Genomic DNA, 24,087 nt, shown 5'->3' with positions numbered 1-24,087 from the left:
TTTTCTTTTTTTTTTTTTTGTCCTGTCTGGCAACAGAGCAGGCAGAATGGGGATCTGGCTGCTGCATTGTGCCATACAAGTTTGCTTTTCCAAGGGGAGTTTATAAGTATAAGACTCCCCTTGATACTGTACAGTAATTTATTTAGTTTGAATACTTGTTGATTAGTTAAATATACATAAGTTTGCTGGACCTGACAGGGGAAAGGCAGGAAGAGAGAAACGAGAAGAGGGGGGGGGGGGGGGGGAACAACAAGGGGGGATAGTGAAGAGAAAAGGAAGAGTGCAAGAATACAATTATCTTTCAACTGAAACCAACACAACAGACAACAAGCTAGTACACCTTAACAAAGACACACCGAACGCATCCTAGGGGTTTTGTTAGGAAACACAGCTAGTAATTATTCAGATCATCTATGTGAAACAAACAAACTGAGGAAACATGTCTTTTGATATTTTGGCACCAGGACAAACTTAACACCCCACAAGACAACACGGTTGCTATGTCCACATGCAGAGTACGGTGCAATTGTGACTGTGATCATGCAACTATGACCTCTGACCTCTGTGAAGGCCAGAAGCGGCCCAAGAGCCCACAAGACCCAGGCGAGCCAGCAGCAATCCCAGAGTTGAGATCCGAGCCACCAAACCACAAGGACGACCACGGATCGGCCCGGAAGGGGGCAGAGGGAGAACCCGGCCAGGACCCCCAGCGTCCAGCGGGGCCGGGCCCCAGGCGACCAAGACCGGTGGCCGCCGACCCCGCCAGGGGCCGGAGGCCCCCCCAGGCAGAGGGTCAACATCGCCAGGGGAACCAGCCACCCCAGACGGCCACCCGGCATGGGCCGGCGCCCCCGCCGCAGCCCGAGATCCAGGGCAATTTTTTGAATTCTGAAGTATGTTGTTTCCACAGTGTGACAAGAGCAAAACATTTTTAAAAACTGCCTCGCAAATTAAAGAACAGCCAAATATTTGGAGATATACAGTTGATGGCAGTTTAGTTCCTCTGGGTCTGGAGGCTTTTCACAGTGGTCATTTGGGATGTACAAGGAAAAGCATCAACATTTTTGTACATTAAGCACATTTACAGTCTAGACCAGGGGTCGGCAACCTGCGGCTCCGGAGCCGCATGCGGCACTTTCATCCCTCTCATCCCTCTCATCCCTCTCTTGTGGCTCCCTGTAGCTTTGAAAAATAAATATTCAGAAGGCTATTTAATTAAAATTTCTTTTATTTTAGTTTTAGTTTTTAAAATTTAATTCTAAATTTGAAGATTATGGTGATCTTGTAACATCAAAATAAAACATCTTAATTTTTGTCTGTCAAAATATGCGTCCCAGCCGTCTATCTCCGACACTCACCGGCCTGCGTGTATTCATTTGGAGTCCTGTTGATCTTCGGATCCCAGTGTTTGCTCTACATTCATTCAGCAGCGGCGGGCCACCATACCTAAATCCTAGCCGTAGCTCCTTCAAATTTCATTCTTTTTTATTGTCGCAATTGACCTTATTTTGCAGCTTCGCCAGGGTGGCGCCATATTACAGCATTTTGTCCTGTGATTTCCGCTTCAGACCGGAAGTGCAGTTGTCAACAAAAGGAATGAGCGGTGTAAGCTAACCAGATAGCGATTTTATTTCATCAAGATGTCGAGGCTGCCATAATAACTGGGCCAAGAGGAGAGAGTTTTTGAAACAAACCTGTTTTGAACATCAGGTTTGTCAAAAATATCGATACTTCAGTACTTACTCAATCCTAAACACTGTAAACAGATACGATACTAGCTTGCCGTAGTATCGATACTATCGATACTCTGCTCCTATGGTCTGCTCCTCTCGCTACAGTCCACGCGCCCTCCTCCCCCCTCCGAACTCACCGCATGTCCAGGCTTGTTAATGTCTGGCTACTACCGGCAAAACACGATGGAATGAAGAAATATAACCATGGCAAGTGTCGCAGCAGAGCCTCCGCAGCCAGTCCTGGTCGACAGGGAAAAGAGTAGAAGTGCTGTTTGGAGGTATTTTGCCTACGAAGCAGATGAACGCAGAAAGGCAAAGGATGTAGACAAACCTGCAAACACTGCTACCGAGTTGTGCCGACCAAGAGTAGCAGCACGTCAAACTTGTCCAAGCACCTTAAAGACCGACATCCCAGTCTATTTAAGGAATTTCGTGAGGTAAGCTCCCGTTTGATCATGATTGAACTGAGTTGTATTTACATCCTAAACGGCAACGTAACGTTGCTAGGGCATTAGCCGACTAAGCTAGCTAGCTAGCGCTAGTCCAAAACATAACGTTACATGGGGCTTTTTGCCAATGTTAGCAGGCATGCCCGCAGCCCGAGTAATCCTAATTGACTGCTTTAATTTAACGAGATACAAACGTATTTGCGTCTGCTAAGTGTGATGTTTCTCTTATAGCTCCAGAGTGGCGCTGAGAGTGGAGAGAGTCGACCGGCTGCAGCGACAGTAAAACACCAACAGTCTTCGCTAACAGCAGTGTTTGACCAGCAAAGACATTATGATCCAAAGTCACGAAAAGCAAAGAAAAATAAACAGGGCTGTGACAGAGTATTTGTGCATGGATATGGTCCCCATTTACACAGTAGAGAAATCTGGGTTCAAACAACTTCTTAAACAGCTAAATCCTAGGTATGACCTTCCCTCACGTAATCATTTCATGAGCACTGAAATGCCTACATTATACGATGCAACAAAACAACTCATCATGGATCAGCTTTCAGAAAAACCACACTTTTCATGCACAACAGACCTTTGAACCAGCAGAGCAGCAACTTCATACATGGCAGTAACCTTACAGTTTATAACCGAGTCCTGGGACTTACAGAGCTGGTGTTTGGGTTGTGTAGGGCTGCAAACAGATCACTCAGGGTTGTCAGTGTCATTGAGGTTAAATGCTGACGTACTATTTTGTTTTGCACTACCTCATACATCTTTAAAAAATATTGTATTAATGATACAGAAGTTTTTCCCAATAAAAAAAAATGTTTTTACAGCAAAGTACAAAGCCTGTGCTTTAATTTGTTCCGTGTGGTATCGAAATGGTATCGAGTATCGATACTGAACTGGGTATCGGTATCGAAGTTGAAATTCTAGTATCGTGACAAGCCTAGCACCATATAATCTACATCGTCCGCCCAAAGATGAGGAGCACATACGGCTGTGGCTGAAAGCGCTACCAGTGGTTGGCAATTGGCGGCCCGCGGGCCAAAACTTGCCCGTCAGGAATAATATCTGGCCCGCCAGATGATTTTGAAAATTTGATTTACTTTTTCAATGTTTGAGATTATTAAAAATGAAGAATTGATCGCACCCATATACTGTGTTTCCACCCGCTGGCTCCAGGAGCTAAAAACCAGTTTGTGTTTCCACTGGCACGGAGCCAAGCCAGTCCATCACCGCAACACGAAACTCTCGTGGTCGGCTGCTGCCGGGCATTTCCGCGTTCGCGCTACTGGTCGGACACGGTTGTACCAGCCAGATTTCACTGAGCAACAGTGTGTGCAAAACATGTTTGTGTCTCGAGAGTCATTTTTAATACGTCTGTGATCAGACGTATTAGCCTGTGGACTACGGATACGGCACTTGCCATTTGCCAATCAGATATGCGAGATCTGGTCACGTGACTCCCGGTAGACGCTAGCGGTATGGACCGTAGCATCGGTACTACAGGTTCGGACCCTAAACCTGACCCTAACACTAACCCTAACCTTAACCTTTGCTTACCTTTCAACAGTTTGCAGTGGTTAGCAGCTTCTTGACTCGCGAGACTCGCGTACGGGTCCGTATCTGTCTGGCAAATGGGAAGTGCCGTATCCGTAGCCCACAGGCTACGGGTACGGGTCAGTATCTGTAGACACTACCAATGGAAAAAATCTTTTGATGTATGTATGAGTCACATTTTATGGTCAGGAGAAGACTCTTCATTTAAGGCTATTATTGCAATGTTCAGTTTGCAGCAATATCTGAGTTCAAATGCATGCTCAGCAAAAGGTGTAAAAGCTGTGATTACTAGAACTCATTGTGAATCAAACAAAAAGGCAACAAGTGTTGTTTCCCAGTTTTACATTAGTCTGATTTGTGTCCTTTAAAAGAGATGCTTTGAGCCTATGACCAAGTCATTCTGCAAGTGATGCAAATATGACGAGAATGCAGCGTCAGTTCTGACTAATGCACCACATACTCAGTGTGTCACTTTCAGCTCAGATCACTACAAGCAGAATGTACCCAAATCAAGGTGACGGTGTACATAACATGAGGGCAGTGGATGAGTGGGTGGATCTATCTCATCAAGAGATGCATTGATATGACATTCCATGGCCAATGATAACTGACAATTATCTGTTTGTTGTGGCGGATACCGCATACAAGTGTTGTGCATGAAGCTCGGCAATAAAGCCCCCCCAAAAATTTAACCTTAGGTTTTTTTATACTAATGGAAGATCTACAGATTCAATAGATATTTCCTCTTTAAAACCCCTCAGACATAACATGATTCACAACTATCATTTGAAAAACTCAAAATATACACATTTTTTTCTAGTAACTCAGTGTATATGTGCACGACCAACAACAACAGCAATGACAAAAATCTACATTCACAAGAATAGCCTTTTATGTACTGCAGACATTGTGAAGAAAAACACGAGAAGCAGCTAAACACCCAATACGTAAAACAGGAAAATGCCTGTTGTGTAAATCATTTGCAGGAGGATTACTCATGTTTGGAGTTGATTATTTTTAGTATCCTGGAAAAGGTAAGCTTTCCCACTGTGTGAATGGATGCCATGTCTTTTGTGACAAATGGTAATGCTTCTGTAATTTTCACAGGTGCTCTGTCTTGTCCTCCTGGGTGACACTGGAAAGTGAGGCTGTGAGGATTAGTTGCTTTTTGTCCTGTGGTTTGGAATTATGGTGGGAACATTTAAACATGAAGAGATGATGACTTCTCTACTGCTACTTTAGCCTTACCAGGTGTAACATGTTTGGTTTGAACCAACTATTCTAAAGAATTTGCAGATTACTGTGGTCCTGTTGGTATCAGACTTTGTCATGATCAAATGCTGCCGAAATTATAAGTGTGTTCAACCAGCAAAACTTACACTATCAGAACTAGCAAATCCCGCAATGGTACTGCAAGTACTGGAAAAATGTTTTTATTAAAATGATAACAATCAATTAACTGTCTCATTTTTCTGCAGATATTTTGACCACCATTATTCACATATCGCCAGTCTAATCTAATCAATCTAATCGAATCTGTGAAACATTTTGTGCATCCATCTATCAGTCTAGCTCAAAGCCCTGTGTTTTTCTGTCAGTACTATTCGGCTTGGCACGCTAGCAGATGACAGGTTCACCAACTCAGCAGGAAACTCCTGTTACGCCAGATGGCCAGTCTGTCTGTTTGCATCCTACAGTCTTTCTGAGCTTATTGTGGTATCCGCTGTAACAATATCAAAAGAAAAACATCCAAAATGCTGAATCATTTAAAATGGTAATCAAGAATCAATCTGAGGAGTTGACTCAGGCTTAAAAGTAAAAAAAAAACAACAACAAAAAAACAACAGCCTTCCAAAATCTAAATCCAAATGTGCTCCAGAGGCCAATTTTTAAAGGTGCATTCAAAAAATCCCAGGCTACAATCATTTCCTAAGCTGGAAAGTGAGTAATGAGTAATTTAAAAAACAAATAAGGATATTATTTTTCCCTATTTCTACAAAAGAACACAGAGCTGTTATACGATACGAGGGAAAGTCTCTCTTCCGTGCTCTAGTCCCACCTTGACTGCCTGCTGCTACCTTGGCACGTCAGATGGCTCCACCTGAAATTCCAGTAGATCACAGTAATGTGCAAAAACATGGTTGATTAACTGGCATTTCAGTTATCAAATTTTATACTGAATATACCTCTAACAAAGCAGACACTATAAAATAAATGTTCATTTTAGACGTGGAGGGAGAAATTGAGAACCACTGCCCGAAACAGAGGCAAAAACAGGTGTGTGTATTATTTTACTTTGTACTTATATGTATCTAAATTATGCTTAAATTCTGTGCATTTTTAATGGATCAAAATGTGCTACATGTTGTAATGAATTCTTTACTAGGCAGAATAAAGTCATGGAAATTTCTTTATTCAAACTAAAAAACTTTCGCTTTACTTTTGAACACAGAAAAATAAAACTACTATAAAATTTCACAAATAAGTGAAATTTACAGGTGTGAAGTAAACACAACCCAGATTAGAACTTTCATTATTCATTACTTGCTAATATTAAAGGGGGTCACCAAACCTAAAGAGATTTACAGCCAAAAAATATGTTTATAACTGGCAGCACTATTCAAAGAAGTGTTTTCATAGATGTGTCAGTGAGATACCCAGTTTGTTGAAGTCAGCGTTCAGCTGCGGCTCTCTGATAAACTGGCTAGGCCAATATGTCAGCTGATGTTAAATTATTGCAGATCCATTCCATTCTCTATACACCCCTTTATCCTCAGTAGGGTCGCGGATCATCTGGTAAAATTGTCTGACGAGCTTTTTAGAAACTGACCGGCTACCAATGTAAGTAGCATATTTAACTGAATTTCCAAAACATTACAGTACAGAAAGCACAAAAAAGTGTGTTTGTATACACTAAGGTTCCACAACCATGAAAAGTTTGTTCAGCAAGATAAACAGTTGGTGGCAACTGTCCACCTCAAGATGAAGCCACAACGAGATGGCATCACTAAAAGAGCTTCAGTCAAAGCTCAAACAAACTATCATGAAGCATTTATGTCATGATATAGTCACAAATCTTTTTTTTTTTTCAGTGCACAGTGCTTTAGTCCATACACCAACCATTCCACAACAGCCAAGCTTAAAAACATGCCAGACAAAAATGTGGACACACTTTCTCACTTAAGAGTTTTTCTTTAATTTTTATTTTTTTTTAACTGTATAACAAAATTGCAGACATGGAAATCTATTATAAATTCCTCCTAGTAGCCACTTTGCTGCCTTGATGACACATCTGCACAATGTTGTCAGTTTCTTAATCAGATCCATGCCTGGAATGATCTGGAATTAACAAGTCAGCCTGATCAATAGTTAACTGTTGGAATTTCTTGCCTGCTTAATCTGAGACCATCTGTTTTGTTATATGTAAAATACGTATTCAATCACAGTAGTGACTCATGTTATGGTAAGAATAGCTCAGCTAAGTATAGAGAAGAAACATCCCATTAATACTTTAAGACATGAAGTTCAGTTAGGTTAAAACATTTTCTGAAAGTTTCTTCAAGTGTCAAAACCATCAAACTCTGTGATGAAACTGGCTCTCATGAGGACTGCTCAGGGAAAGAAAGAGCAGGAGTTCCCTCTGCTGCAGAGCAGAACTTCATTAGAGTTAGCAGTCTAAGAAATCACTAATTAAGAGCAGCTCAGGTTATAGGCCATGTCAATGCAGAGTTCAAGTAGAAGACACATCCCAATATCAGTTGTTGGGAGGAAACTGTGAATCAGACTTTAATGGCGGAAGTGCTGTAAAGAAACCACCACTAAGAGAGACCCATCCATCCATCCATCCATTCTCTATACACCGCTTTATCCTCATTAGGGTCGCGGGGGGTGCTGGAGCCTATCTCAGCTGACTCGGGCGAAGGCAAGTGACACCCTGGACAGGTCGCCAGTCTGTCACAGGGCTACATATACAGACAGATAATCACACTCACATGCACACCTACGGGCAATTTAGAATAATCAATTAACCTCAGCATATTTTTGGACTGTGGGAGGAAGCCGGAGTGCCCGGAAAAAACCCACACATGCACAGGGAGAACATGCAAACTCCATGCAGAAAGATCCCAGGCTGGGATTTGAACCGGGAATCTTTTTGCTGCAAAGTGAAAGTGCTAACGACTATGCCACTGTGTAGCTAAGAGAGACCCAGAGAAATCAAATTTTCATTTAACATTTTTACTACAGAATTCTGTATATGTTGATATTTCAGTGTTTTGATGTTTTCAGTTTTATTCTGTAACGTAGCAAATAGTAAAACTAAACAAACCCCCTGAATGAGTAGCTGTCAAACCTGTATTGTATGCCAGAATACGTTATACACTGCTCAAAAAAATTAAAGGAACACTTTTTAATCTAAGTATTGCATCACGTTAGTCAAACATGTGGGATACTGATCTGGTCAAGTAAGTAACAGAGGAGGTTTTTAGTCAGTTTCAGCTGCTTTGGTGTTCATGAAATTAACAAAAGGTGCACAAGAGGGGTAACAATGAGACAACCCCCAAAACAGGAATGAGTTTACAGGTGAAGGCCACTGACATTTTTTTCCTTCCTAATGTTTTCAGACTGTTTTTCCAATAGCTTTGCATTTGGGTAGGGTCAGAGTCACTACTGGTAGCATGAGGCGATACTTGGACCCTACAGAGGTTCCACAGGCAGTCCAACTCCTCCAGGATGGCACATCAGTGTGTGCCATTGCCAGAAGGTTTGCTGTGTCTCCCAGCACAGTCTCAACAGCATGGAGGAGATTCCAGGAGACAGGCAGTTAGTCTAAGAGAGCTGGACAGGACCATAGAAGGTCCTCAACCCATCAGCAGGACAGGTATCTGCTCCTTTGTGGAAGGAGGAACAGGATGAGCACTGCAATATCTCAACAAAATGACCTCCAGCAGACCGCTGGTGTGAATGTCTATGACCAAACAATCAGAAAGAGATGTAATGAGAGTGGTCTGAGGGCCCAGCGTCCTCTAGTGCCCGCTGTGCTCGCTGACTGGCACCATGGAGCTCGGCTGGCATTTGCCATAGAACACAGGAATTTGAAAGTCCACCACTGGTGCCCTGTGCTTTTCACAGATGAGAGCAGGTTCACCCTGAGCGCATGTGACAGGCATGAAAGGGTCTGGAGAAGCCGTGGAGAATGTTACGCTGCCTGTAACACTGTTCAGCATGACGGGTTTGGTGGTGGGTCAGTGATGGTGTGGGGAGGCATATCCATGTGACCTCTACAGGCTGGACAATGGCACTCTGATTGCCATTAGGTATCGGGATGAAATCCTTTGACCCATTGTCAGACCCGACATTGGTGCAGTGGTCCTGGATTCGACAATGCCCGGCCTTATGTGGTAAGAGAACTCATGCAGTTTCTGGAGGAGGAAGGAACTGATACCATTAGCTGGCCCCCACGCTCGCCTGACCTGAATCCAATAGAACACCTTTGGAACATTATGGTTTGTTCCATCTGACACCATCAGGTTGCTCCTCAGACTGTACAGGAGCTCAGTGATGCCCTGGTCCAGCTCTGGCAGGAGATACCCCAGGACACCATCCGTCGTCTCATTCAGAGCTTGTCCCGACATCGTCAGTCATGCATACAAGCACATGGAGGCCATACAAACTACTGAATACCATTTTGAGTTGCTGCCAAGGAATTTCAGAAAGATGGCCTAGCCTGCCACATCAGTTTTTCACTTTGATTTTGGGGTGTCTTGAATTTAGCCCTCCTGGGGGTTTGATAATTTTCATTCCCATCAAACAATGTGGCATCTTTTCATTCCAAACACACTATCCAGTCCATATCAATGAAAATATCCAGTTTGTTTTTTCCCCACATTGAAATATGATGTGTTTTCAAAGTGTTCCTTTATTTTTTTTGAGCAGTGTAATTACTTGAATATTCTATAAAACAAAAACATATCTGTATGATTGGTGTCGGGATTGTTTGTTTATCTGGCATGTTATGTTAAGGTGATACATAATTGTTGGATTATTTAGAAACTTCCAAATATCAATGCCAAAGGGTTGTTTAACATCAGTATTGGTTTGGTTGTAAATACCATGAACAAAAAAAAGCACTTTCTAGGTTTGTGCTCTTTACACATCTCTGTCTAGATAACTGCCTTGGTGTGTTCAAGTGAGTATAGCGGGTAAGATACTAAAAGAGATGATAATGCTAGTTTTGAACAATACCTTGAGATCAGCTCAAAATGACCAAAGATCTTGACAACAGGTGGTAAAAGGAAGTCAGATGTGCTTTCAAAGTCTGAAGGGCACAACGTAGCCAATGTTCATAAGCCAGGTTGTTTTATGAAGCTGAAATTTACAAATGCCCTCTTGATGCATTACATACAGACTCTCAGGACCCGCTACAATTTGCCAATGTTCCCTAAACGCTTCATATGCTTTCAAAGATGCTAAAATTTACCAAAGCTCCCTGAACATCTCACATGTGTCAACACTACTACTAGGTAGCTGTGCATAGAGAAACCTCTGGTCTCTACTCACTTACTGCACACTCTGAGAATGGTTTGACCAAAAATTTGTTTAAAAAGATCAGATTTAATTCACCTGCCTACCAGGAACTTCCACATGCAGACTGACCTGCTAACTTTCAGGGAGGCGAATGTGACTCATGAAAATGTATACAGGTAAAAGCCAGAAAATTAGAATATTTTCATAAACTTGATTTATTTCCGTAATTGCGAACAAAAGGTATAACTTTTACATTATATGTAATCATTGCACGCAGACTGATGCACTTCAAATGTTTATTTATTTAATTTTGATGATCATAGGTGGCAACAAATGAAAATCCGACATTCCGTGGGTCAGAAAATTAGAATATTGTGAAATGGGTCAAGTTTGAAGACACCTGGTGCCACCCACTAACCAGCTGATTAACTCAAAACACCTGCAAAGGGCTTTAAATGGTCTCTCAGTCCAGTTCTGAAGCTTACACAAACATGGGGAAGACTTCAGATTTGACAGCTGTCCAAAAGGCAACCATTGACACATTGCACAAGGAGGGCAAGACTCAAAAGGTTATTGCTGAAAAGGTTGGCTGTTCTCAAAGCTCTGTGTCCAAACACATTAATGGAGAGGCAAAGGGTAGGAAAAACTGTGGTAGGAAAAAGTGTACAAGCGACAGGGATCACCACGCCCTGGTGAAGATTGTGAAAAAAAACCCATTCAAAAATGTGGGGGAGATTCACAAGGACTGGACTGCTGCAGGAGTCAGTGCTTCAAAATCCACCACCAAGAGACGCATGAAAGACATGGGTTTCAACTGCCGCATACCTCGTGTCAAGCCTCTTTTGAACAAGAAACAGCGCGCAAAGCGTCTCACCTGGGCTAAGGAAAAAAAGAGCTGGACTGCAGCTGAGTGGTCCAAAGTTATGTTTTCTGATGAAAGCAAATTTTGCATTGCCTTTGGAAATCGAGGTCCCAGAGTCTGGAGGAGGACAGGAGAGGCACAGGATCCACGTTGCCTGAAGTCTAGTGTGAAGTTTCCACCATCAGTGATGGTTTGGGGTGCCATGTCATCTGCTGGTGTCGGTCCACTCTGTTTCCTGAGATCCAAGGTCAACGCAGCCGTCTACCAGCAAGTTTTAGAGCACTTCATGCTTCCTGCTGCTGACCTGCTTTATGGAGGTGGGGATTTTATGTTCCAACAGGACTTGGCGCCTGCACACAGTGCCAAATCTACCAGTGCCTGGTTTAAGGACCATGATATTTCTGTACTCAATTGGCCAGCCAACTCGCCCGACCTTAGCCCCATCGAAAATCTGTGGGGTATTGTTAAGAGGAAGATGCAGAATGCCAGACCCAAAAATGCAGAAGAGCTGAAGGCCACTATCAAAGCAACCTGGGCTCTCATAACACCTGAGCAGTGCCAGAAACTGATCGACTCCATGCCACGCCGCATTAATGCAGTCATTGAGGCAAAAGGAGCTCCAACCAAGTATTGAGTACTGTACATGCTCATATTTTTCACGTTCATACTTTTCAGTTGGCCAACATTTCTACAAATCCTGTTTTTGTATTGGCCTCAGGTAATATTCTAATTTTCTGACCCACGGAATGTCGGATTTTCATTTGTTGCCACCTATGATCATCAAAATTAAATAAATAAACATTTGAAGTGCATCAGTCTGCGTGCAATGATTACATATAATGTAAAAGTTATACCTTTTGTTCGCAATTACGGAAATAAATCAAGTTTATGAAAATATTCTAATTTTCTGGCTTTTACCTGTAGTTACAATGGACAGATTATTGGTTGTATGTGAGAACGAAATGGTTGCCTCTGGAGCCCTGAAAGAGCAATCAATAATTTAGAAAATATATATAAATAGGGGACAGAATAGAAAATACTAAAATAAAGAGGAAAATAATGGACACAATGGGAAACCAAGAAATGCAGCAAAGAATGAATCCACCAACAGACAGACTGTTATTATTCAATGTTCAAAATGTCATGCCAATAAAGTTTGAGATGGCAGTGCATAACTGTGCTACTGGAGCACCAATCAGAATACAGCTAATCACAATTAGCCTATATATAGTGTAAATAGGTCAGTGATGCTCAGCTGATAATTGCTTCTATTATATAATCGCATGAAAAAAGGTTTCAATTTCCAAATCAAGAAAGCAGAAAAAATAGCCATATGAGTCAATTTCATGTCATTGATGCAGACAAGTTGCCCATCTTACATAACTGCTGCTATTGTAACCAAGAATGTTGTTGAATGTCCACTAAATCCACTGAAGATGGTTTTGTTGATATTTGTCTTCAGGAATTGTTTTTAAATAAAATGAGTTGGGGTAAATATGTTTTTTTAAAATCTATTACTAGGTTTCTTAAATTATTGATAATTCAATAAAAGTTACAGTGACACCACTTAAAAATCATCTTTTCTACATTTAGTGTTTCTTCATGGAGACCTAAGACTTTTTTTAATCTTTACTAAAATTGTCCTTTCCTGCCCTCTGTTTGGTCAATTGTCTTTTCTAGCATCTTTGTGAGTGTTTACATACAAACATACATTTTTAAAAATGTGTGGAAGAAAACATGTTGAAAAGTTTTCAGATGTTCTCAAACCCTGAGTTGGGCCTGCAGTCAACCTTTTATACCGCAGCTGCCAGATCCATCAATCAGATTGTCATGCTCTAGCCTGGCTGCTGAGGCAAATAAACAGATATGTGAACGTATATGTGTGTGTCCATACACACACACACACACACACACACACACACACATATACACATGTGGACAAAATTGTTGGTACCCCTCAGTTAAAGAAGGAAAAACCCACAATTCTCACTGAAATCACTTGAAACTCACAAAAGTAACAATAAATAAAAATTTATTGAAAATTAAATAATCAAAATCAGCCATCACTTTTGAATTGTTGATTAACATAATTATTTAAAAAAACAAACTAATGAAATAGGGCTGGACAAAAATGATGGTACCCATAACTTAATATTTTGTTGCACAACCTTTTGAGGCAATCACTGCAATTAAACGATTTCTGTATTTGTCAATGAGCGTTCTGCAGCTGTCAACAGGTATTTTGGCCCACTCCTCATGAGCAAACAGCTCCAGTTGTCTCAGGTTTGATGGGTGTCTTCTCCAAATGGTATGTTTCAGCTCCTTCCACATATGTTCAATGGGATTCAGATCTGGGCTCATAGAAGGCCACTTTAGAATAGTCCAACGCTTTTCTCTCAGCCATTCTTGGGTGTTTTTGGCTGTGTGTTTTGGATCGTTGTCCTGTTGGAAGACCCATGACCTGCGACTGAGACCAAGCTTTCTGACACTTGGCAGCACATTTCTCTCCAGAATGCCTTGATAGTCTTCAGATTTCATCGTACCTTGCACACTTTCAAGACACCCTGTGCCAGATGCAGCAAAGCAGCCCCAAAACATTACTGAGCCTCCTCCATGTTTCACCGTAGGGACAGTGTTCTTTTCTTCGTATGCTTGGTTTTTGAGTCTATGAACATAGAGTTGATGTGCCTTACCAAAAAGCTCCAGTTTGGTCTCATCTGTCCAAAGGACATTCTCCCAGAAGCTTTGTGGCTTGTCAACATGCATTTTTGCAAATTCCAGTCTCGCTTTTTTATGAGTTTTTTTCAGCAGTGGTGTCCTCCTTGGTCGTCTCCCATGAAGTCCACTTTGGCTCAAACAATGACGAATGGTGCGATCTGACACTGATGTACCTTGGCCTTGGAGTTCACCTTTAATTTCTTTGGAGGTTGCTCTGGGCTCTTTGGATACAATTCCAACGATCCGTCTCTTCAATTTGTCATCAATTTTCCTCTTGCGGCCACGTCCAGGGAGGTTGGCTACTGTCACGTGGGTCTTGAACTTCTGAATAATATGAGCCACTGTTGTCACAGGAACTTCAAGCTGTTTAGAGATGGTCTTATAGCCTTTACCTTTAAGATGTTTGTCTATAATTTTTTTTCGGATGTCCTGGGACAATTCTCTCCTTCGCTTTCTGTTGTCCATGTTCAGTGTGGTACACACCTTTTCACCAAACAGCAGGGTGACTACTTGTCTCCCTTTAAATAGGCAGACTGACTGATTATGAGTTTGGAAACACCTGTGATGTCAATTAAATGACACACCTGAGTTAATCATGTCACTCTGGTCAAATAGTTTTCAATCTTTTATAGAGGTACCATCATTTTTGTCCAGGCCTGTTTCATTAGTTTGTTTTTTTAAATAATTATGTTAATCAACAATTCAAAAGTAATGGCTGTTTTTGATTATTTAATTTTCAATAAATTTTTATTTATTGTTACTTTTGTGAGTTTCAAGTGATTTCAGTGAGAATTGTGGGTTTTTCCTTCTTTAACTGAGGGGTACCAACAATTTTGTCCACGTGTGTGTGTATATATATATATATATATATATATATATATATATATATATATCTCCAGGCAGATTTAGAATCCGCCTAGGCAGAATTAGAATTTTGATTTTGCCTAGGTGAAATCAAAATCCTACCATGGTTGTTGTACAGATTTCCATCTTGATATATTAATTGCCTGCATATTAGAAAGAATAACCCTAACCCTAACAGGATTTTGGTATACAGTATATGAAAAAAAAAAAACAGAAACTACTTTGACAACATCATTTTTTCCTTGTTTGTTTTGCCAAGTGTTGAGGACAAAAGTTGACATTACTTCTAAAGTAATTATTTACCTTGTATCTAAAACCAAATTTCAAGGTACATAATTTTAGGGAAAACAAATAATTACATTAACAGAGCATATCATATTCAAAACCCTTCAAATTTCAATCTAGCCTAGGTGAAATCAAAATTCTAATTCTGCATAGGTGGATTTAAAATCTGCCTGCATTCTAATTTCACCTGTAACATATATATATGCAATCCCAGGGCTATTTTTTTCCCAGAAATTTAAAATCTGTAAACCTCACCAAGTACGAAAAGCACACCATGAATGAATTAATTAATTTTACTATGACTATGATAAAGAAACTATAGTAATTCGAAAATTGTGTGTCACTCCATAGTGAATACTGAATCTACTCAGTATCGTCAGTGACCGACTGATCAGGCCTATCAGACAGACTGACCATCAACGTGTTGTTTTTATTCACCAGTTGAAAGTAATTGCAAAAAAATTCTATCTATGGCAAACAAAGAAATTAAAATAAAATAAAGGTTACTACCAGGATTGCTACTTTGTAGCATGTCCACCAGAGAACAAAGCATCTCAACTGCTAACAAGATGCAAACACAGAAAGCAATACAGCTCTGACCACTGCAGAGTACAACCCCTGGCAACAGTTATGGAATTGCTACTCTGTGAGGATGTTCATTCAGTTGTTTGATTTCGTAGAAAAAAGCAAATAACAGACATGCCACAAAACTACTGTTATTACTCCACCAAAAAACGCGATGGAGTTTAGTGATGATTGGCGCTGGTTTGTCTGTCTGTTTGTCTGTTAGCAATATTACTCAAAAATGGATAAATAGATGGAAAAATCTTAACTGTAATTTTTTGGCTAAAAGCATTTTGTTAGCCATTTGGTCAGATTTCAGTACAGCACAGACCAGGACAGGACACAACCTCCAGTAATGCATGTCAAGATGCACTACATACCCACCTACCACCCTGAACTCCATTGTTCCTGCACTGGTACTGAATGTTGAAGAACTGTCCAACGCAAACACACTTCAGACTCATTCCACTCCTTTTCATAACATGTTTTCTCACACATAGCCAATAAATGGCCACATTCTATGTTGCTGTGAATTTTGATCATCAATAACTAATCACAAATGCTGGATTTCTAAAAAAATAAATAAATAAAATGCTCCATTTCTGACAATGTCATATGGGGAATGAACAGCGTTGGTGGAGGACTGCGTTCTCTGAGTGCTTTTTAAGTTCAACACAAGTCCAACATTTTGGCTTTAAGTAACATTTGAAAAAGAAAGAAAATTGTTGTAGTCAGTCACAATTGCTTTTGTTAGATCAAGCAGAAGAAAAAAATATGGACTCACTCAATTCTGAAGAAAATATTATGGAATCATGATCAAAACACAACACTATTAGTGCTTTGTTACATCACCATAACAGCTTGAATTCTCTGAGGCATGGACTTAGCTATTTAAAAAAAGAATTCTTCATCAGCTCCAACTTTCTCTTATTGCTGTTACCAGATCAGCTTTGCAAGTTGGAGCCTTGTTATGGACCATTTTCTTCAATTTCCACCATAGATTTTCAGCTGAATTGAAATCCCACATATTTTGAAGGAAAATTTTCATGTCTTTTGCCCAATTACAAGAAGCATTATCATCTTCAAAAATTGTGTCATCATCACCAAACATCTTTCAACTGATATAGAATAGGAGAAATGTCCAAAATGTCAATGTAAACTTGTGCATTTATTGAAGACATAATGACTGCCATCTGCCCCGTGCCTTTACCCGACATGAAGCCCCAATATCATCAATGACTGTGGAAATTTGGACGCTTTCTGCAGGCAGTTGTCTTTAGAAATTTCACTGGAATGGCACCAAACAAAAGTTCCAGTATCATCACCTTGCCCAATGCAGATTTACGATTCATCGTTGAATATCATTTCATAAAGTCATCCACAGTCCATGACAGCTTTTCTTTAGCCCACTGTAATTTTGTTTGTTCTGTTTAGGTGTTAACGATGGCTTTTGTTTGGCTTTTCTGTATGTAAATCCCTTTTCCTTAAAGCAATTTCTTACAGTTCAGTCACAGACATTGACGCCAGTTTCCGTCCATTTGTTCCTCATTTGTTTTGTTGTTCATTTTCTGCTTTCAAGACATAAGGCTTAAAGTTTTCTATCTTGACACTTTGATGTGTTCCTTGGTCTACCAGTAGCATACTGGTGTTTGTAATTAGTCCAGTTTTTAGACACAGCTGACTATGAACAATCAATACCTTTTGCAACATTCCATGATGATTTACCTTCTTGAACAAGTTTTATAATCTTCCCCTTTGTTTCAACGGGCATCTCTGGTGTTGGAGCCATGGTTTATGTCAATCCGCTTGGTGCAACAGCTCCCCAAGGTGTGAGCTTTCTTTTTTAATTACGGACGGATTAGCAGATTTAATCTGTTGCAGGTGTTTGTTTTAGAACTGCAAATTACAGCGTGATCCCATAATATTTTCCTTGGAATTGAGTGAATCCATATTTTTTCCTCTGTGTGAGCTTAAAAAAAATTGTGACTGACTACAACAATTTTCTTTCTTTCATTTTTTCAATGTTTGTTAAGGCCAAAGTGTTGACTTTTTGATCAAAAATAGTTTTATGGCATGTCTGTGATTTGCTTTTTCTACATAATTAAACAACTGAATGAACATCCTCATATTTTTGCCAGGGTTGAGGTCACAGTTAAGGTTTGTGGATCTGTCTCATTTTCACATGTAATGCATTAATGATAATGAACCATGTCACCTCATTTCTAAGTTTGTATAACTTGAATAACATAACTGTATGAAAGCAGTTCACACATAGCCTAGCCGCGCTAGACAACCCACGGCAACGAATTTAATTCTCTGCCAGGGAGGGTCTAGTTAGCCTCCATAAGGCTCGAGGCTGGATTCTCCTAAAACTGGCCGGACCAATCACCGTGAAGTGTAGAGTCAGAAGGCGGGCGTAACGAAGTGACGACAGAGGCGTGACGATTCTGACAGAAACAACCGGCGTACAATAAACGGTTATCTTTCAACTCGGCTTTGGCCACAGCCCTTAAAGATTTGAAGCTAAAATTCAACTTGAAAGATAAACAAAGGACGGCACTTAAGTGTTTCATTGAGAAGAAAGACGTATTTGGACTTATGCCGACGGGATATGGCAAATCCTTAATATACCAGTTGGCTCCGCTGGTTGGGAAGCTAATGGGACTTAGCCACAATCCGCCGGTGCTCTCGGAATACGTCAGCCTATTCGTTGCGTTGATTGGTTATATACCTACCCAATTGCTGCAGAGGGATTTGATAGACAACCTTTTAGCCCGCCTCCCTCCCTGTCGAGCTTCCCTAGACCCTTGTGCCGTCAGAAACATGGGTGTAGCATGGCTAGGCTAGTTCACACATGCACTTAACAGCAAGTTGAATAGTCTTGGCTACAGCATGCTGACAAGCTTGACTGTGTTTGTGAAGCAGTCCCTAAGGGAGTTATAGCCAGTAAATAAACAAAAGCTATACTAATTTCTCCTTTGTCTGTATCTGAAGATTAATTAGTTAGACATAAAGCTATTTGTGCTACTTGCTAGTCAGTTACAGCTGGAGCACTGGAAACCCACGTTGTTCACTGACAATATTGTACTAGTAGTTTGTCTCAAATATTCATTTTTAACAAAGTTTTTTTTTTTTTTTACTAAAAACATGTAAGGGATGCCATCAAAAAACTTAACTGTATTTTTTTTTTTTTTTTGCTAAAAGCAGATTATTGGTCATTTGGTCAGACTCCAGTACAGGACACGATCTCCAGTAATGCATGTCAAGATGCACTACATACCCACCTACCACCCTGAACTCCACTGTTCCTGCACTGGTACTGAATGTTGCAGAAATGTCCAATGCAAACACACCTCAGGCTTGTTCCACTCCTTTTCATAGTATGTTTCCCCACACACAACCAATAAACCAAATGCGTCACAAAATGTACACACGTGGACAAAATTGTTGGTACCCCTCAGTTAAAGAAGGAAAAACCCACAATTCTCACTGAAATCACTTGAAACTCACAAAAGTAACAATAAATAAAAATTTATTGAAAATTAAATAATCAAAAACAGCCATTACTTTTGAATTGTTGATTAACATAATTATTTAAAAAAACAAACTAATGAAACAGGCCTGGACAAAAATGATGGTACCTCTATAAAAGATTGAAAACTATTTGACCAGAGTGACATGATTAACTCAGGTGTGTCATTTAATTGACATCACAGGTGTTTCCAAACTCATAATCAGTCAGTCTGCCTATTTAAAGGGAGACAAGTAGTCACCCTGCTGTTTGGTGAAAAGGTGTGTACCACACTGAACATGGACAACAGAAAGCGAAGGAGAGAATTGTCCCAGGACATCCGAAAAAAAATTATAGACAAACATCTTAAAGGTAAAGGCTATAAGACCATCTCTAAACAGCTTGAGACAACAGTGGCTCATATTATTCAGAAGTTCAAGACCCACGGGACAGTAGCCAACCTCCCTGGAAGTGGCCGCAAGAGGAAAATTGATGACAAATTGAAGAGACGGATCGTTGGAATTGTATCCAAAGAGCCCAGAGCAACCTCCAAAGAAATTAAAGGTGAACTCCAAGGCCAAGGTACATCAGTGTCAGATCGCACCATTCGTCGTTGTTTGAGCCAAAGTGGACTTCATGGGAGACGACCAAGGAGGACACCACTGCTGAAAAAAACTCATAAAAAAGCGAGACTGGAATTTGCAAAAATGCATGTTGACAAGCCACAAAGCTTCTGGGAGAATGTCCTTTGGACAGATGAGACCAAACTGGAGCTTTTTGGTAAGGCACATCAACTCTATGTTCATAGACTCAAAAACCAAGCATACGAAGAAAAGAACACTGTCCCTACGGTGAAACATGGAGGAGGCTCAGTAATGTTTTGGGGCTGCTTTGCTGCATCTGGCACAGGGTGTCTTGAAAGTGTGCAAGGTACGATGAAATCTGAAGACTATCAAGGCATTCTGGAGAGAAATGTGCTGCCAAGTGTCAGAAAGCTTGGTCTCAGTCGCAGGTCATGGGTCTTCCAACAGGACAACGATCCAAAACACACAGCCAAAAACACCCAAGAATGGCTGAGAGAAAAGCGTTGGACTATTCTAAAGTGACCTTCTATGAGCCCAGATCTGAATCCCATTGAACATATGTGGAAGGAGCTGAAACATGCCATTTGGAGAAGACACCCATCAAACCTGAGACAACTGGAGCTGTTTGCTCATGAGGAGTGGGCCAAAATACCTGTTGACAGCTGCAGAACGCTCATTGACAAATACAGAAATCGTTTAATTGCAGTGATTGCCTCAAAAGGTTGTGCAACAAAATATTAAGTTATGGGTACCATCATTTTTGTCCAGCCCTATTTCATTAGTTTGTTTTTTTAAATAATTATGTTAATCAACAATTCAAAAGTGATGGCTGATTTTGATTATTTAATTTTCAATAAATTTTTATTTATTGTTACTTTTGTGAGTTTCAAGTGATTTCAGTGAGAATTGTGGGTTTTTCCTTCTTTAACTGAGGGGTACCAACAATTTTGTCCACGTGTGTACCAGATGGAAGACAACAGAGTGAGTTAAAATTTACCGTAGCCCATTGAAGAGTTGTTTGGATTTATCCAGGAGATAGCAGAAATCAGTGACAGTCTTCCTTTCGCCTAATGGAATATCATCTTCGGTCTCAGCTCCAGTCATGACACTGACTTTTCACACCTGATTAGAAATAAAAAGTAAAAGACTGTTGAGATGTACTGTATTAAAAATACAGGAAAGCTCTGCAACTAAATACTGGAAACTGTGGCAATCAAACCAAAGTGCCACTTGTACCAATGTAAACCTGTGATGTGCTAATATGTCTAACAAGAGACATGCAGTTGCAATCATCTAATATTCAATATGTTCACATTCATATTCTTTTTACTATACAGATTGCTGGTTGAAGATATCCAAGTGTCTCACAGGTGCCCTACTTCATTATGAACAGAAATAATAGACTATGGAGGAAGTGCGTCACATGGTCACCTTTTTTAGGTTGACCTGGGCTGTCCCAGATTTCATTCTCACTGTGGCTGCAACTTCCAGTTTGCTAAGACGGATGTGCAATCAGGTCAAGGCAGCACACAGTCAGGTCACAGTGTTCAGCTAATGCTGTGGCTTGTTAAAATCATTTACATTCAATAATAAATGTCTTCTGCTATGGAAATGTCTGACTAAAGCGCCGTAGCTACTAGCCCTATGAGACAGGGTGAAAGTGTGTGCACCTATATACAGGAAGTGTGCAACGGTTTAAGATGTTTTAGACATTTTGATTCTTATGCATCAAATAAACCCATCAGAGAGGCAAGTCATCAGGAGGAATTATCAGTAGAGCTGTCATTATTAGTCAGTTCATTGATTAATCTGCATCTATTTTGATAAATACATTTCTAAAAGCAGAAATACCTAAACTTTCCATGGTTCCAACCTCCTGTGTGAATTTGCTATTTTTTATTTTTGTAGTACTCTTAGCTGGATATCTTAAGGTTTTGCACTGTTGGAGAAAATAGGACTTTTGAAAGTTCCAATTTGGACTGTAGAGAACTGTGTTTAACGTTTTTGTGTGAGATATCTAACAAATGACTGAGAAAACAACTGGAAGATGAACTGATTAGTTGCAGCCCTTCTCTGCAGTCACAAGAAGGCCAAGGAGTCCTGCAACAGATGGTGTGTCCCCCATAGAGCCTGATCTCAACATCAAGGAGCTTATCTGGGAATAAATGAAGAGGGATAGGACACTGAGACAGTCTAAATCCTCAGAAGAACTGTGGCAAGTTCTCCAGGAAGCCTTGGACAACCTACCTAGTAAGTCCATTAAAAACTGTTCCAACTGTACCAGTGAGAACTGGTACCATATATTATATGCTATGCTTTTTGCATGAAGTTTAGGAAAAGGTATTTGTGACACAGGGGTAGTACAATGACTTGGTGGTTTACATTTTCACCTTACAGCTAGAAGATCCTTGGTTCGAATCCCTGTCTTGACAGGCTTGTCATGCAAACTCCATGCGTAGGTTTTCGCCAGGTATTCTGGGTTCTTCCCACAGGCCAAAAACACGCTGAGGTTAATTGGTGGTTGTGTGTTGTCCGAAAGTGTGAATGTGAGTGTGATTGTCTCTGTGTGGCCCTGTGATAGACTGGTGACCTCTCCAGGGTGTCCCCTGCCTTCACCCTAAGTCAGCTGGGATAGAATCCAGACCCCCACGACCCTAATGAGGATTAAGCGGCGTATAGATAATGGATGGATCGATATTTGTGACACAACTTCCTCGTTTTATTTTTAATGCTTAAAACATTTACACAGTTCTGTAGGACAGAGAGACGATTTCGTGTTGCCAGTCTGCTGTAGTCCATGCACAGCCTGTCAGACTCTAGCTCACCTACCAGGTAATTATCAACAAAGACTCCGGCGTGTGTTCATGTCAGTGTCTAAACTAACAAAATATGCAGACCTGATTTCTATAGAATGGAGTATCTGTCATTCCGTTGTAGACAAAGATTTCTTTTAACATGACCATACACTTGTGGACGCAATGATAGGAGGAAAACACCTATCGTGAGTGACAAGACAGAAAAAATCCAAGACCGCTGAATGAAGGAGGCTTTATGAGAAGCATGTCAATACAAATACACATAAAAATGCGACGACATAGTGAAAAGTCGCTGGTGTTTCTCAGTTATGAGCTATTATTAATATCGGTGGTTAGCTAAGTCAACTGTAATGTAAACTAATATGAATTTATGTAACCAAGCTTAAATCGGCCGTAAGCTGCAACAATGCTAATTTCAGTGTATCACCCTCAGCCTTCTATCGTCCCCATTAAAGTGAAGACAGCAGCCCGTGAACAAAACAAACTGGTGAATGCTAATATGTGGATAACAAAGATAACCACCGGCATCCAGTGTATCAGCTAGTGGAGGCTCACCGAGGCTGCAGCGACTTTCATTGCGTCTCGCTCGTTCTTACCTCGGCAGCCGGCTAACGGTGATGAACAGGACCACAGAGATGCTTCTCAAAAATGAGTGCAAAAGCCACGACGAGCTCTGTCGGTCAAGTGCGACTTTTTTGGCATCTCAGTATGTGGAAGTGCCGCCGGACCGCCGTCTAACGAAACCTGCGTGGACGGGACTGTCGTCTGTCAGAACCTGGATGGATGCTCCGAGTGGAAGGCTGTTGTCCAGTGACAGACCGAGAGCAGACAGCAGGGAGCTTTTGGGAGCCAGGAGAGAACAGTGTGGGGACGACCGTCTCTGAGAGAACACACAGCCGCTGGCTTTGATCCACTCACTGGTCTATCAGTGGCTCCACTACTACAGGCTAGCTGCTGCCGGGTCAACCTTTTCAGAATAAAAGCCACCAAAGCTTGTTTTTTTAACATTGTAAATAACATAATCAGTACAATACTATAAAACAAAGACAGGTATTATTATTTATTGATTTATTTTTATTTATTTACATATCTGTATACATTTTTCTATAACATACACTGAATGACATAAACAGCACAAGAGAATAAATAAAGACTGCCATTATTATTATTTATACTAATGATAATTTACCATAAATATACAATCATGTATACAAATTATATTGCTTGAATATATAACTAAAGGTATTATGATAATAGTAATTATCCTATGTTTACATGTCATAGCATGTTATCATAATGAGTATTATACCATATGTAATATGATAAATAATCGTTATTATTGTATTATTGAATTATTGAAGTATTTTTTAATAATTGTGAAATAACATATAGTTATTACCTGATACTGTTATTATTTTTGTTGTTGTAATAATAGTAATAATAATGACAGCAACAATTATCATCATTATTATTAGTCACAGTCATATTTTCTGTAATTTTTGTAGGATTTAGTCTAATATGTAAAGTCTTCTGGTATCACACATGAAATGACTTAACTGTAATGTTTAGTCCTGCTTGGTTACTTTTGTAATGCCATTCAAAATCCCTTTTACTGAAAGACA

At 40.4% G+C, this 24,087-nt stretch overlaps 1 protein-coding gene across 1 annotated transcript in view; it reads right to left on the bottom strand.

Moving 5' to 3' along the window:
* Positions 1 to 23,420, bottom strand: part of scai (suppressor of cancer cell invasion) — a 72,157-nt gene extending 48,737 nt beyond the window's left edge. Inside the window, 2 exon segments of the mRNA XM_051938957.1 lie at positions 20,647 to 20,771; positions 23,062 to 23,420. Coding sequence (XP_051794917.1) covers positions 20,647 to 20,753 — 107 coding nt within the window. The 5' untranslated portion in view covers positions 20,754 to 20,771; positions 23,062 to 23,420.
* Positions 23,421 to 24,087: the final 667 nt, after the last annotated feature.

This window comes from Acanthochromis polyacanthus, chromosome 18, assembly GCF_021347895.1.
Source record: "Acanthochromis polyacanthus isolate Apoly-LR-REF ecotype Palm Island chromosome 18, KAUST_Apoly_ChrSc, whole genome shotgun sequence".
Taxonomy (NCBI): Eukaryota; Metazoa; Chordata; class Actinopteri; family Pomacentridae; genus Acanthochromis; species Acanthochromis polyacanthus.
Note: the sequence above shows the minus strand (reverse complement) of the source record. Positions and strands in the feature narration are given on the sequence as shown.